The sequence below is a fragment of the Littorina saxatilis genome, linkage group LG9, assembly GCF_037325665.1.
Source record: "Littorina saxatilis isolate snail1 linkage group LG9, US_GU_Lsax_2.0, whole genome shotgun sequence".
Classification (NCBI taxonomy): domain Eukaryota; kingdom Metazoa; phylum Mollusca; class Gastropoda; order Littorinimorpha; family Littorinidae; genus Littorina; species Littorina saxatilis.
In genome coordinates, this window is record NC_090253.1 from 19,090,258 (window position 1) to 19,105,372 (window position 15,115).

A 15,115-nucleotide genomic window follows, 5' to 3' on the forward strand; every position below is an offset into this window, starting at 1 on the left:
CAAAGACAAGTCAAGTACTTTCCACATTTTATTCCAGTTTCACTCGCACTCACACAACCACCAGAGGATCCCTATCTGTCTCTGACACAATCACTTCAACCCCGTTTCCAAGCTTTTCCTTCAAACGTCCTTGAACAACCTTGAGAAATCCACGCTCAGTGTTGCTATGGTCGCAAAGAACAACACTGGTTCCCTTACACACAGCGTCCAACACTTCATGGTGGGACATCTCCCCGGTCAGGTACAGATCCGCTTTCACTCCTCCGAGAACGCTAGCACCCGAGCCAGCACACACCGCTACTGTCCTTATCTGTGTCTTCTCTGTGGAAAGACAGACATATTCCTTTAGGCATAACTCTTATGATTTTTGAAGGCACTGTTATAAACTGCGGAATCTTAGGTATAGTGCCAGAAATGTGCTTTAACAGGAACAAAGATAATTGTTTTCATGCATTAATTTTAAAAAAAAAAATGAAATGCTCCTCATGTGCAACATTGAAAAAAACATCAAAGATTTATTTATCCAGACTCTCAGATGCACTGTCAGCAGTCTTTCACTTCAACACATTCCATGAGTTCAACAGCCTTGCAGGTACCCATGAAAAGTTTTTGTTTTATACCCAATAAACCTTTACGATTTCCATCTTACAAACAATATTTTATCAGCTGCACATGTTGTACACCGACTCTCTTCCCTGACGTACCTCTGAAATTTCAAATTGTACACGTCTTATACTATAAGCTCAAGCTTTGGTCCATGTGTCTTCAGTATTACAGAGTAATTTACATGCATTTGGGGGGGTGAAGATTTTTGTTCTCTGGTCTTAAAAAAAGAATTTTCATGATACCACACACAGACACGGATTACATCACTAACCTGCTGACTGTGCAAGCCTAACATGAGGTAGATTGAGATGTTTCTTGATTGCAGCAACAGCCGTTTCCATGGTAATAGGTGAACGCAGCTGACCAACACGGCCCATGCCGTACCCAAGCAGAGGCAACTGAAACAGAAGTGTAACAGCAATGCTGACATAACATTCTAAAATGAGTGTAGCGTAATGCTGTACAAGATCAAGATGTAGTTAAATATGGTCCTGTCGTTTTAAAACAAAAGAAGCCATGTGCTGTCAGCATGGTGATCATAACACTATTCCATAACACTATGTCTGGACAAAACAACTGGTATAAAACAATCATGATGCATGAAAAAGTTGCAACGGTTCAGCCAACAACACCTCCAGATCATGAAAAATCTATACCAATCTACGAAGGTAATGCAAAATGTTAGTTTGTGAAAACAGAACTGTCTTAATACAGTGGCCAATAAAATGAATGTTGTGCCTCAACACAAGAGCTTTCCTCTGCTGTTCTCCAGCCTGCAATAATAGATGCACTCTGGAAATAAATCAGGTCGGGTTTGCATGGGTTGTGAAATAGTGAATACTTTTGCTTTTAGTGAGGCAAACTTTCCACACATGCTCCTGGTCCATGTGTTTCAGACACACCCCTCGCTAGTGACTGGCCTATAATGTCACGTTAGAAAGTTTGCCTCGATAAAAGCAAGAGCATTCGCTCTTTCACAACCTATATACAAACTTGAGTTCTTTCTGAACATCATCCATTCCTATCTATTTTTAGTCATACCTTGGCCACGTCGGTGCATTCAACGTTCTCCATGATGACATGGTTCTCCACCATTGCAGCCAGGACAGCTGGAACATTGGCCGCAGAACACTGGATGCACACCTTGATCTTCCCACCGCCACCACCCACACCTGACCTGAACATAATGAAACAAGCGCTGACCCTCAGGTAGTCAGCAAACCCCCCTCTGCCCCTCAGGTAGTCAGCAACCCCCCCTCTGCCCCTCAGGTAGTCAGCAAACCCCCCTCTGCCCCTCAGGTAGTCAGCAAACCCCCCTCTGCCCCTCAGGTAGTCAGCAAATCCCCCTCGATCTGCCCCTCAGGTAGTCAGCAAACCCCCCTCTGCCCCTCAGGTAGTCAGCAACCCCCCCTCTGCCCCTCAGGTAGTCAGCAAATCCCCCTCGATCTGCCCCTCAGGTAGTCAGCAAACCCCCCTCTGCCCCTCAGGTAGTCAGCAAACCCCCCTCTGCCCCTCAGGTAGTCAGCAAACCCCCCTCTGCCCCTCAGGTAGTCAGCAAACCCCCCTCTGCCCCTCAGGTAGTCAGCAAACCCCCCTCTGCCCCTCAGGTAGTCAGCAAACCCCCCTCTGCCCCTCAGGTAGTCAGCAAACCCCCCTCTGCCCCTCAGGTAGTCAGCAAATCCCCCTCGATCTGCCCCTCAGGTAGTCAGCAAACCCCCCTCTGCCCCTCAGGTAGTCAGCAAATCCCCCTCGATCTGCCCCTCAGGTAGTCAGCAAACCCCCCTCTGCCCCTCAGGTAGTCAGCAAATCCCCCTCGATCTGCCCCTCAGGTAGTCAGCAAACCCCCCTCTGCCCCTCAGGTCGCAACACAGTGGAACCCCAGTTTTATGACCTCCAGAAATCTGAGAAAATCAGGTATTATAAAAGGGGAGTCTTAAAGTGGAGGTAAATTTACAGGAGATGACTAGAAAATCTGCAAAAGGAAGATCTTAACAAGAAGGGCAAAGCCCATACGACTCACATGCTTGACCTTGACCTTTACATGACCTTGACCTTCAGAGTCAAGGTCAAATAACTAAACCTAGCAATGACATCATACACTAAGAACTGCTTTACACATTTTTCCTACCAAAATACATGTGACCTTGACCCAAGGTCATCCAAGGTCATGCAACACAAAGCTGTTAATTCAAGACATAGGAAGTACAATGGTGCTTATTGGCTCTTTCTACCATGAGATATGGTCACTTTTAGTGGTTCACTACCTTATTTTGGTCACATTTCATAAGGGTCAAAGTGACCTTGACCTTGATCATATGTGACCAAATGTGTCTCATGATGAAAGCATAACATGTGCCCCACATAATTTTTAAGTTTGAAACAGTTATCTTCCATAGTTCAGGGTCAAGGTCACTTCAAAATATGTAAACAATCCAACTTTGAAGAGCTCCTGTGACCTTGACCTTGAAGCAAGGTAAACCAAACTGGTATCAAAAGATGGGGCTTACTTTGCCCTATATATCATATAAAGGTGAGGTATTCAATCTCAAAAACTTCAGAGAAAATGGGAAAAATGTGAAAAATAGCTTTTTTTTAGACAACATTTATGGCCCCTGCGACCTTGACCTTGAAGCAAGGTCAAGATGCTATGTATGTTTTTTGGGGCCTTGTCATCATACACCATCTTGCCAAATTTGGTACTGATAGACTGAATAGTGTCCAAGAAATATCCAACGTTAAAGTTTTCCGGACGGCCGGATGACTCGGGTGAGTACATAGACTCACTTTTGCTTCGCATGTGAGTCAAAAAGGGGGGAAGTCTTAAATTGGCGGGGGAGGGGGGGGGAGGGGGGGGGGGCTTAAGGGGGGATTTCACTGTAAAAGTGTGGTAAAATCTAAAGACCCTGTACGGCATCAAGCAAGTTCTGGGTCCACACTGACTCAATGGATACCAATTTTGACGCTCAGTACAGGTTTTACTTCCACTTGAACACATGCTAACATTCAACAGCCTGGCTGCTTCCTGTACTGTATACAGTGGGCATATTTCTGGATAAAGCAGTTACCTTAGAAATTGATACCAGTTTCAACATGCAAATTAAATTCAACACAAATCTCTCAGTCTCTGAACAAAAAACAGCCAGGCTTTTGATTTTTGGTATACATGTGTTAAAGTCAAAGGAAGTTCCCATTACGTGGAAAAACCTTGACAGATCTGTGATGCTTGACAAGCTCGCTCAGATAAGAAGGAGTTTACGGTTAAATACAAATGTTCTTTTCCTCAAATTCAAGTAGTTTTACTTTCTAAATGTCAAAATAAATTAAAATTGTCACAAAATATCTTGACATGTCATGAAGACAGTATTACAGCGTGATGAAAACTGACAGTGTGCTTACAGTGGTTCTGTGTGGACTTCAGTGCCAGGCTTTGTCTCCAGTAATGGCTGTCCAGTCTCTGTCTTCGTGTAGACTTTAATGCCAGGGTTCTGCTTCAGTAATGGCAGTTCAGCCACTGTCTTTGCTGAGACTGATGGCGTCACAAACACCAGTCGCTTGTTGCGACCACCTTCTGTCTGTTCTGTTTGTTCCACAGGCCGCACCTCGCTCACATCTAAAAAAAAGAAACAAAATGTCAAGTTAGAATAGAGTGATCGTGTTGACGCACAACTTTTATCTGTACATCTTACTTGAAAACTCACTGAAGCATTTTTTATCATTGGAATGCGTACAGCATATGCAACAATATTGTGCCTCTTTTTTTCCCAATGCTAATCATGCAAGAAAAAATAAACTCTTGGCTTTCAGGAATATTTAATACACGGCTGCTGTTCTGGGGTGATTGCATCTCTGGCAATGAAAACAACTCTTTCAGATAAGGTTCTTCTGACATGCAAGTCATAAACAAAGATATGTCCCTCTCGTTAAGTACGCCTGACACTTTTTTTGTCTTTTTAAGCTAGTGCAATCCCTGAAGTTGATGATTTAAAACAAATCGTGGATGTTAATTTTGTTAGCCTCTTCTTTGACCATTAGTATTACAGTGGGAAACTCCTCTTACGACCGACACAAATCTTAGAATTAAGTCAGGTCTTAAAAGAATCTGTAAATGGAGGTAAATTTAGTCATTATGAAAATGAAATCTAAAAATGCGAGCTCTTAAAAGGGGGGAAATCTCTCTCTCTCTCTCTCTCTCTCTCTCTCTCTCTCTCTCTCTCTGTCTCTCTCTCTCTCTCTCTCTCTCTCTCTCTCTCTCTCTCTCTCTCTTCTCTCTCTCTCTCTCTCTCTCTCTCTCTCTCTCTCTCTCTCTCTCTCTCTCTCTCTCTCTCTCTCTCTCTCTGTCTCTCTCTCTCTCTCAATACATGCACAATCTCTCACTCTATCTCTCATAATAATACCTGAAAATTATGAACTCTAACCAAGACCACTGTCTCACCAAAGGCATGAATCAGCCAGTCATTCACACCATCCACAGCAGCGTCCCACGAAGTGTGTGGCGAGTACAAAGCGATGCGACGTTCCAGACACCCTGCAACGATTCTTTCCTTCCATGAAGACTGCGTCACTCTTTTCAGCGGAGCGAAAATGGGCGGGTGGTATGACACGATCATGTTCACTCCATGGTCAACAGCCTCCTTCATTACTGCGGGCGTCAGGTCATTGGTCAGCAGCATCCTTTGCACAGTGTGAGGCAGGGAAGGTTCCAGAAGCAGGCCGACATTGTCCCAGGAACCAGCCAGAGAAGGTGAGGCCATGCTCTTTAGAACATCCGTAACTTGCTGCAGATCCATCCCAATCACTTCTGGATTTTTACCACAGTAATACCTGCGGCAGGGAATATGCACTGGGGTTATCTTCAATTGTAACATCAGGGGAGTTTTTCTGCTACAATCTATTCTAAGCCTCTGAATTGGCAAAACTTGCTCTTTGAAACATAAAAAGTCATTTGAACTACCATTTGGGTTACCGAATGTATACCAATGAGTTTTATTTGCGTCAGAAGAAAAAAACTCTAAGGCTCCAAGTCTAAGCGGGAACCCTTTGACTGAGACAGCGCTGACACGTACTGTACATGGTCTTGGTGACTGAGAGTGCATTCTCTTTTATATTTTGACACGGGAATATCATCATGCAACGCATTATCCCCCCCCCCTCCCCCCTAAAAAAATAAAAAGCAATATGGGATAGCCTAGTTAATCTGGAAGAATTGAATTATAAATCAGGGTTCCACATCACGTAAAATTGGAGGTATTATACCCTCTGACCCCCCAAATCTCGTACGAGACGCTCTTTGAAAGGGTGTCGGAAAGTAACAATTATTTTGCCAAGAGGTATAATAACGTACGACTTGAAAGGCAAAAGGGTATGACTTTGATCGTTTTACAAACGGTACGACTGGTTATGCGACGCTCGAGTTTTATTTGTTGTTTTTTCTCGCGGGAGACTAATTTCGGAAAGCTTTACCGGCGATCTCGACACGTGTTTACTGTCTCCAGGAAGTTGGCGCTGTCAGCGTGACCAGAGTTACTTCCCCTCCGCTATTTTCGGTTCTGTTGGTTCTGCGAAGACCGCGAGCGTGCAAGTTTGGAGACGATCAGTTTTGTCACTGACTTTGTGTTTGAAAATGCCACGACCAAGAAAGCCTGCTGCAGTTGATCCAAAACAACGAACTTTGACGTTTGCGATACCTGATTTTACTTATTTTAGCATGCTTGGTGAAATTCTCTTGACCATTCCAATCACTTCTGTACCCTGTGAGAGAGGCTTTAGTCAACAGAACCGGGGGAAGTCAAAGCTAAGGAACCGACTCTCAGTGGAGAGACTGGCCAACAAAATGATGATTAAACACTTAGGCACTGACCTAAAGCGTGACATCACTGGAAGGGCATTGGCACGGAGCCATGAGGAAAGGAAATCTGTTGACAGTGGCTGTGACTTGCAAAGCAAAACACCAAGACTTCACCCAAAGACTGAGTTACAGAGTAATATTAGAGCCATACAGTTGCAACGCCCTTTCAATGATGCCACGCTTTAGTGTGTTGGAACTTAGATTGAACTGTTGTTGTGGAGAGACACAGTCACAAGTGTGTTGCAGATGTGAATTTCAACAGGCACTTAATAGGTGTGTTGTTAATTTGTAACCAACAACTGAACAGGCAAATAATTTCAAACTTATTGATACTCATAACAATTTTCTTGTTGTTGTGGAACTGAACTGACTTTTCATAGCATTACCCTGAATTTGTGGGGAAAAAAACTGTGTGGCACTGCACTGTTGAACTCATAATTGTCAGTTGGTGGCTAGGTTCTGGGTTATAAATAAAAGTTTACTGTTCAGAATTTCAAGCCAGTTTACTTGTTCATTTTGTGAAAGCTCTCAGCCTCTGACTAGTGTTTTGATACCCCGGTAATTGCTATAAATGTGTAAGTGTTATTCACTTATTGTAATGCTACAAGCAAGAATTTACACAGATCTATATATATATACGACTTATGTCTGTCTGTGTGTGTCCGCGATGCCAAGCCAAAGTTCTCGGTGGATCTTTTTCAAATTTGGAGACCGTATTTAGCTACACCCTGGACACAACCTCATCGATGAGATATTTCAACACGTGCTCTCTGCGCGCAGCGCTGAACCGATTTTGGTTTTTCTCTGGATCCATTCCCAGTAACTCTTTCTTATCTTCTCCAGTGTTTTCAGCCGCGTTTGTCTCCCTTCCTCCGTGCGGTGCGTCGGCTTCCCGGCGCAGCCGCGTATTCGGCGCAGCCGGGTATTCGGCTCGACTTCTTCCCGGCGCAGCCGTACCCGGCGAAGCGGGTATTCATCTAGTATATATATATTATATGACATTTCACAATGGTCATAAATTATTTCCTTTATTCAAAGCACTCTCAAATTGACAATGCAATTTGCACACATTGACATCATGCACATGCAAGAACCTGGTAAAACAGCAAAGCAATACACCGAGTCGCCGACAACATGCCATACCCTTTGATCAATCAGGAAAGGGTATGAAAACCCTTTACTTTTTTGGTGAAAGGGTATGAATACCCTTGACCTCAGAGCCTGTGTGGAACCCTGATAAATTATGCTCACTTTTAGAGCTCAGTAATTCCGTCAACTAATGTAAATTAAGTCATTCTTTGCGCTGATAAAAGTTACTTCTATCAGGTAGAATACAATAATGACACTGGATTGTGAACTTTGAATGTACAACTACAAACTAAATTCCATAATTATTAGGCCTACCGTATGAGGTTATGCACCAGAGAATCTTTCCGGAGATTTGCACCGCTATTCTCGTCTCCTGTGGAAGCGAAGTAAAGTTGCTTCGATTTGAAAGAGTGTGAGGCACCTGTCGTCAACTCTGACAAGACTGTCCTGAAATATTCTTGATGTTTTGATACCAAACAGGTGCTACGAACGCCGGCACGACTTCGAGCTAACTGAAGCATACTGAATTCTTCAAACTGAAATGTTCTTAAAATGTTGTCCGTTGCTGGAGAACCGACGAGTCGATCACAGAGCCCCAAGGCTCGAGAACCGACGAGTGTTTTACGGAGCCTCCACCAAAGTGCACACTGACACACACACACACACACACACACACACACACTCTCTCTCTCTCTGAGGGCCCCAAAGGGGGAGTATCATCACGATCACGGGAAGGGAAATAGGCCTACCTTGATTTTTGTTTTCACGATCACGAACACCAGTGCAAATCACGGTCACGGTAAAAGTCAGTGCATGTACAGAAAGCACGTGTCAAAGTAAACACAACCACACAGTCATTCGTTCCTCTGGATCTATTGTTTATTCACCACAAAGTGAGAACTGTTGCACTTTTTATTATTATTTTTTTAATTCTCTTTCATACACACATAGGCCTAGAAATACATATGATTTGTAATCAGTAACAAGAATGTTGTTTTCATTGTTTTCTCTCTCTCTCTCTCTCTCTCTCTCTCTCTCTCTCTCTCTCTCTCTCTCTCTCTCCACTCTCTCTCTCTCTCTTTCTCTCTCTCTCTCCACTCATACACATTCAACTCCCACACCCTCACTCACACACATGAATATATACTTGCACAATTTCACATTTTCAGAGCTAAATCAGTCTTGTAAACCCTTTTTCTCAAAAACTATTGGGTGGATTGAAATTAAAAGTACATGTATGTGTGATGGGTTCTTTATTTTCAACTTTGCCATACAATTTGAGGTACACCATCGCCTGGTTTCATGGCCTTGAAAAACAAACAGGAATCAGTGCTACAGGCCAAAAATGGTTTTACCTGAAAGAAGCGCGCAGTGCCAGTGGCGAAGCCACAAGCCTGAGCCTGCAAAGCAGGCGAGCCAACTAGGGGGGCCCCCCGGAATTTTTTTCAAAAAACGGTTAAAATCTGTGCAATCTGGTGCATTCTGGGCATCATTTTCAGGGCTGTAATTGTGTTGTGATCTTGTTAAAAATCCCATTTTAGCCTCCCCCCACCACCATTCAACACACCTCCAAACTGGTGAAAACAACACTACTGTGCGCTGGCTTCATTGAGACCGGCGCCCGGTCGCGTTGCGCGATATTCACACGGATCGTTTTTGCGGAAATTGTTCAACTTCACCGGAATAAATTTGACTTTACCGGATTTTGAAAACGGCTTTATCGGATTTCCGGCAATTACCGGAAAAGTAACATGCCTGACAAAATCCCCAACGAACTCCATGACTTTGATTTGACATGAGGATCAAGTGACCCAAACTGGTACGTCTCCCCGCCATTGTTTCTGAATTTAACCCATTGTTGATATTAAAGTTTACAGGCGCTAAAATTAATCCAAGCTCAATGCAAAGAAGCGACAATTAGAATCTATGCCAAGCGTGTCCACGTTGCTGGGATGAAAAACACATTTCCGAGTTTCGGTTTTGGCTACACGCAAACTCGATCTCGACTGAGCCAGTCGAGGTCACACTGAGCGAGTGACAGCCGGACGTGGCAATGTCGACAATGTCAATGATCTCACTCAAACTCAAAGATCTTGAACAAATTTCAAGATCTTTGCCTACATTCAGAACAGTCATAGAGCAACATAGATCAACATACCTTGATATTTCGTCTTCGGAAAGACCGACCCGTAGCCTGACCTTTCCACCAAGGAAGGCATTCTCGCCGCCTGCTTTGGTCTGGCTTGAATCCACAAAATATAACAGAAGTTCGATGACAGTACCGCTGCACGCCATTTTTGATCTTCGAATTCGAATAGTGAATGCACTCAAAACTTTTGCACGAAGCCCTTCCATTGGATGAAGTTTGGCAGACTTTTGCAATTTGCCTTCTGATTGGATCTCTTTTTGTGTGTGATTGGTTCTCTTAAAGGGAAGCAATCGCTGTCAAAATCATATTTCTGAATGTGTTGTTGCTTCCCTTCAATCGGGATTGGCTCCTTGACGAATAGAGGATCATAGAGTGATACAGCTGTGAAAAATGTACGTTGAAAATAAAATGCTTTGCAATAATGCCCATCACGATCACGAAAACAAATGACGATCACGAAAACAAATGACGATCACGATCACGAGACTTGATTTTTTTTGTCATCGCGGATCACGGGCAAAGTCCCATCACGATCACAGAAATGGAAATTTCGGCAATCACGGTCACAGAAAGGTCAAAAAACGCCAATCACGATCACGATTTTAAACCCTTTGGGGCCGTCCTCTCTGGCCCCACAGGCTCCCGTTTCCGGTGTAGTATCCCGTTTAAAAGGGCCTCCGGGGGACTTCTTAACAGTATTCACCGCTTACTGGCATTTACTTCTTAATCTTATCAGTATTCACCACTTGCTGGCATTTACTTCTTATCAGTAGTCACCTCTTACTGGCATTTACTGCTTTCCAGTATTCACCGCTTACTGGCATTTACTTCTTACCAGTATTCACCACTTACTGGCATTTACTTCTTACCAGCATTCACCGCTTACTGGCATTTACTGCTTACCAGTATTCACCACTCACTGGTATTTACTTCTTACCAGTATTCACCGCTTACTGGCATTAACTGCTGACCAGTATTCACCGCTTACTGGCATTTACTTCTTACTACTATTCACCGCCTACTGGCATTTACTTACCAGTACTCACCGCCTACTGACATTTGCTTCTAAGTCTAACCAGTATTCACCGCTTACTGGCATTTACTTCTTACCAGCATTCACCGCTTTCTGGCATTTACTTCTTACCAGTATTCACCACTTACTGGCATTTACTTACCACTATTCACCGTCTACTGACATTTACTTCTTTCAACTATTCACCACTTACTGGCATTTACTTCTTATCACTATTCACCACTTACTGGCATTTACTTCTCACCAGTATCAACCTCTTCTTGGCATTTATCTCTTACTTACCTCCTAGATTTTGACATCCGTGGGTTAACACACACACACACACGCACGCACGTGCGTGCACGCACACACACACACACACACACACACACACACACACACACACACACACACACCTCTTCCTGGCATTTATCTCTTACTTACCTTCCAGATGTTGAAATCCGTGGATTGAAGTCCTACGGCCAGTCCGTCAAACACGGTGTGAAAAGACAAAGCTACCAGGAGCAGCAGAGCTCGCGCAACTGGCATCTGCAAACACGGAAAATGTATAAGTGAGGTAGGAGGATTAAGTTTCAGGCGTATGGCACTGTAATAAGCTGGGATGTGAGGTGAAGGAGGAGGTGTGTGTGGGTTAAGAGAGAGAGAGAGAGAGAGAGACAGAGAGAGAGAGAGAGAGTATATCAGTACCAAAGCAAACACACACACACACACACACAGACCTCCCTTTCACCCCACCCTTCCCCGCACACAAGCACGGACAGGCATACTGACACTGACATACTAACAGACGAAGACAGACCATGCACCTACCTGAGTGACACACAGAGCAGTCGCATCCGATATCGATTCCCTGAGATTCACACTCACAGTGCAATTCGTTCCAGCTTCTCCATTTGCCACAATTGTAGGACTTCTGGCGTACTGCAATATTTCAGTGGTACCCTTTAGTTTAAATGCTCCATATTGAAATTAAAGGCAGAGTAAGCCTCCCGTAAACCATCACAGATACGGTCAGGCTTTTACACACAGTACAAACACCATTTCATTTAAACACTCACCAATTGAGAACATCCTAGGTGCCCTCCGTAAAGAGCGAACAATTTTCAAAGAATTTATTTTTGCGTGGTTTATCTTACCCCTGAGCCATCGTGAACCCGTGTGATCCAGTTTTCCCTTTTCACAATGCAGTCGTCATAGTTAGTCATTTGAATGCGACTCGACGTGAGCTTATCTACAATAGCACGTTTTTTTTATGCACGAAACAACGGCTGTGGTTCACAAGAACTCTAGCGATGGCTTTTGACTGTTGAGAGGAACGGCGATTTGCACTGATAAACCGGCCGTCGTCTGCTACGACCCTTGCGTGACCCTGCTTCCGGGCTTTTCTTTTTTTAAACTTTCACAACTTCGAATTGTTCTGATCTTGTCTTGATGAAAAACGAATTCTTTTATGATTAAAGAATGTTTGTGTAACAAGCTGTCAATTTATTATTTAGATTTTAAAAGTTAGGTCTAGCGCAAAAACGAGGCGCCGTTGTTGTTAACGGAACAAGTCTACGAAAATAAATTCTTTGAAAATGTCTCACGCTCGACAGAAAGCAGCCAGGATGTTCCCGTTCGGTGAGCGTTCAAATGGAAGTATGCTTGTACTGTATTTAGACGCTCGGGGAGCTCTGTGATGGTTTACGGGAGGCTTACTGTGCCTTTAAGATGCTTGACGAGTACGCTGGGTATGTCTTTCCCATGAAGCTTTGGCTTTGGGTGGTTTATTGTACTTGTGAGCATTGGCCCATAAACAAGCCAGGGAAGAGGGGATGTGGGTTAGGGGAAACTATTAAAAATACCTTCACTTAAACATATACACGTCTTTCGCATTTACCATCACAGGGTATCCCATACTCATTTACAATTACAACAGTACACTGAAGTCAGCGCGGCTTCAGCATGCAATTGTCGACGTTGTTATAGCGTGGAAAATGAATTTATAAATGAGAGAGAGAGAGAGAGAGAGAGAGCGAGAGCGAGAGCGAGAGAGAGAGAGAGAGAGAGGAGAGAGAGAGAGAGAGAGAGAGAGAGAGAGAGAGAGAGAGAGTGTGTGTGTCCGACCGACTGACTGACCGACAAACAGACAGCCAGACAAACAAATTACCCACCGGTGGAACTTTCACATGGTTGAGTCGAGTGGTCGAACTTTGTCCAGTTCCGGAGTTGAATAGCACCTGTTTCGATTTCTGTTCTCGGTGGTGATCGCTCGTCCACCGTTCTCCCTCCCTTTGTCTTGTTTTCCGTCCGTCGTCTGATTTAGATTGACGTTTTCTTTTAATGCGTTCCAATTCTTGTTCTCTGGCGTCATTCCTAATATGTGGCCATTTCTGCGAAAAGGGACCTTGTTGACAAATTTATCGATTTTGAGTTTTGGATTTTATTTGACAGACTGTTATATTTAGAACGTGATGTGAGAATTTCAGACCTTCAAATTTATTTTTCACGGAGTTATGACCCTTTTTTGGAGATACCCCCAAAATGACTTAAAATGGCCAAATTTTTAAAAACAAACTTTTGCCGGGAAATAGTAAGTTCAATCATCTGCCGTTATTACTTGTATGGTTTTAGGTCAAAATAATGTTTCATTCCAGAGTTATTGCCCTTTTTGTAACGTTACCCTAATTTTTACTTTTTCGTCTTTTTCTATCATTCTCTCGGCACGTTTCATGATATTGAGGATTGCAGTTTCCCCCTCACACACAATATTCCAAAATAATAAATAGTCAAACAGGGGCCAAAAAACAGTTTGCACCAAGAGTTCAACTTTTTATCTATCCAAAACAGTAAAAACAATTATATGAACATTCGTATTTCCAAGATGATTGGCGTTCCAAGACGCTATATCCTAAAACCCCCAAAACATGCTTTTACAACTTCAGTGCATAATAACTGCCCAAAGGTGCTGTTTAAAGCAACCATTAATAATAATTTTTATCCGCACCGAATTTGCATACCAGCGCTCATTGGTCTAAAACATATGTAAATATTGGGTAGCAAAGGGAAGCTACCCACGGGAGTTTTCACTTTCGGTTTTAGTTTATTATCCTGTTATTAACCAATGAGCGCTGGTATGCATATTCGGTGCGGATGCATGAGTTTGACGTCCGGTGGAAGTTGGCGGCTCGCAAACGAAGATTCGTCCAAAGGATGGTTAAAAACAACCTGCAAGGGACGGAAGCTGAAAATTAAAGGTACATACAGTTCAAACAATCATTCAACTGTATTTATTTGACCTTACACAGACTGTAGGAAGAGGCAAACCGTCTTGAACAATATTTTTCCCCAGGAAGCGACTCCAAGAACACAGAAGACTCGAAGGTGAGTGACGTACCTTGTAGTCTTTCTGTGATAGTAGTAGTCCAGTGGACGATACCTTCCGCCTGTGGTTGAACCAAAACAAACACTGTGACGTCACAGTGAACCGACGTCACAGTGAACCAAAAATCACGTGACCACAACATGACCCCAGGCGGCTTGTCTTGGTTAGCCCACCAATAATAAATGTTCAATTACAACAACAAAATTTTTAATAATTTTTAAAATATTTTTCCTGAGATGTTTATAACATTTGGCATTCGATATTCAAGCTTTTGGAGATACTTCAAAACCTTGGACTTGTCCTTTAATGGATTTTTTAGCGAGTGGTTTTCGACAATTAATGACCGGTAATTTTTAATGAGTTGGGGCATTCTGACCAATCACAGGATCTGTTTCATTAAAACGCAAACTTGATTGAATTACAATTGTCGATAACCACTCGCTAAAAAAGCCATTAACAACCTGCTGGCGAGGCGCATTAATACAACCTCAACTAGTCTCGGTTAGCTTTGAGGGTCATTTTACAAGTAGGAAATATGAAGGCCAACGAAATACCGAGACCATAAGGTATGCGAAGTGATGACGTCGAATACGTGACGTAAGTTGATGCTTGAATTCTTCCGGACTACGTCAGTCAATTCCAAAGATCGCTTTTGTGATGAAAAGAATTTGTTTTAGAGTTTGCTGTCCAGAAACCCGTCAAAAAAGAAGGGAAAATGTATGTGAAAGAAAACAAAACAGGAGCAGAGTGATAAGATAGGAATACAGTAGGTGGACTGAAAGCAGTGTGTGAACAGAACAGAGCCAATTCTGTCTGTTTACCATCGCATGAAAGCAGGAAAGAGATCGTCGTCAGATTGAATTACAATAACATTAACATGCTTCCATTTGAAACTTCTCGGTCTCCATCGTGGATTGACGCCCTCCCAAAGTCTAATTGAAGTCCTCCGTCGCTTCGCTCCGTCGGGCTTCAATTAGCTTTGGTCGGGCGTCAATCCACGATGACGACCTCGAAGTTAGTAAGGGTAAG

At 43.3% G+C, this 15,115-nt stretch overlaps 1 protein-coding gene and 1 long non-coding RNA gene across 2 annotated transcripts; both read right to left on the bottom strand.

The window, feature by feature from the left end:
- Positions 1-15: 15 nt before the first annotated feature.
- LOC138975525 (NIF3-like protein 1) lies at positions 16-8,076 on the bottom strand. Its single transcript, XM_070348232.1, has 6 exons — positions 7,856-8,076; positions 5,039-5,427; positions 4,003-4,216; positions 1,648-1,783; positions 878-1,004; positions 16-321 (listed from the first exon to the last, which is right to left on the bottom strand). Exons 1-6 carry the CDS (start codon positions 8,059-8,061, stop codon positions 50-52), a joined length of 1,344 nt encoding a protein of 447 aa, XP_070204333.1. The 5' UTR covers positions 8,062-8,076; the 3' UTR covers positions 16-49.
- A 3,068-nt stretch (positions 8,077-11,144) lies between these two features.
- Positions 11,145-13,702, bottom strand: LOC138977387 (uncharacterized). The gene is made up of 3 exons (XR_011459256.1): positions 12,876-13,702; positions 11,533-11,643; positions 11,145-11,250 (listed from the first exon to the last, which is right to left on the bottom strand). It is a non-coding gene; the product is annotated as an uncharacterized lncRNA (long non-coding RNA).
- Positions 13,703-15,115: the final 1,413 nt, after the last annotated feature.

What these genes read in the sequence shown, in the direction of transcription:
- LOC138975525 (XM_070348232.1), bottom strand. Translation starts at nt 8,061, where the DNA reads ATGCTTCAGTTAGCTCGAAGTCGTGCCGGCGTTCGTAGCACCTGTTTG. An exon ending in CTGGTGCATAACCTCATACG is followed by an intron (nt 5,428 to 7,855) that starts GTAGGCCTAATA and finishes TCCCTGCCGCAG; the next exon opens with GTATTACTGTGGTAAAAATC. An exon ending in TAGGCTTGCACAGTCAGCAG is followed by an intron (nt 322 to 877) that starts GTTAGTGATGTA and finishes GTCTTTCCACAG; the next exon opens with AGAAGACACAGATAAGGACA.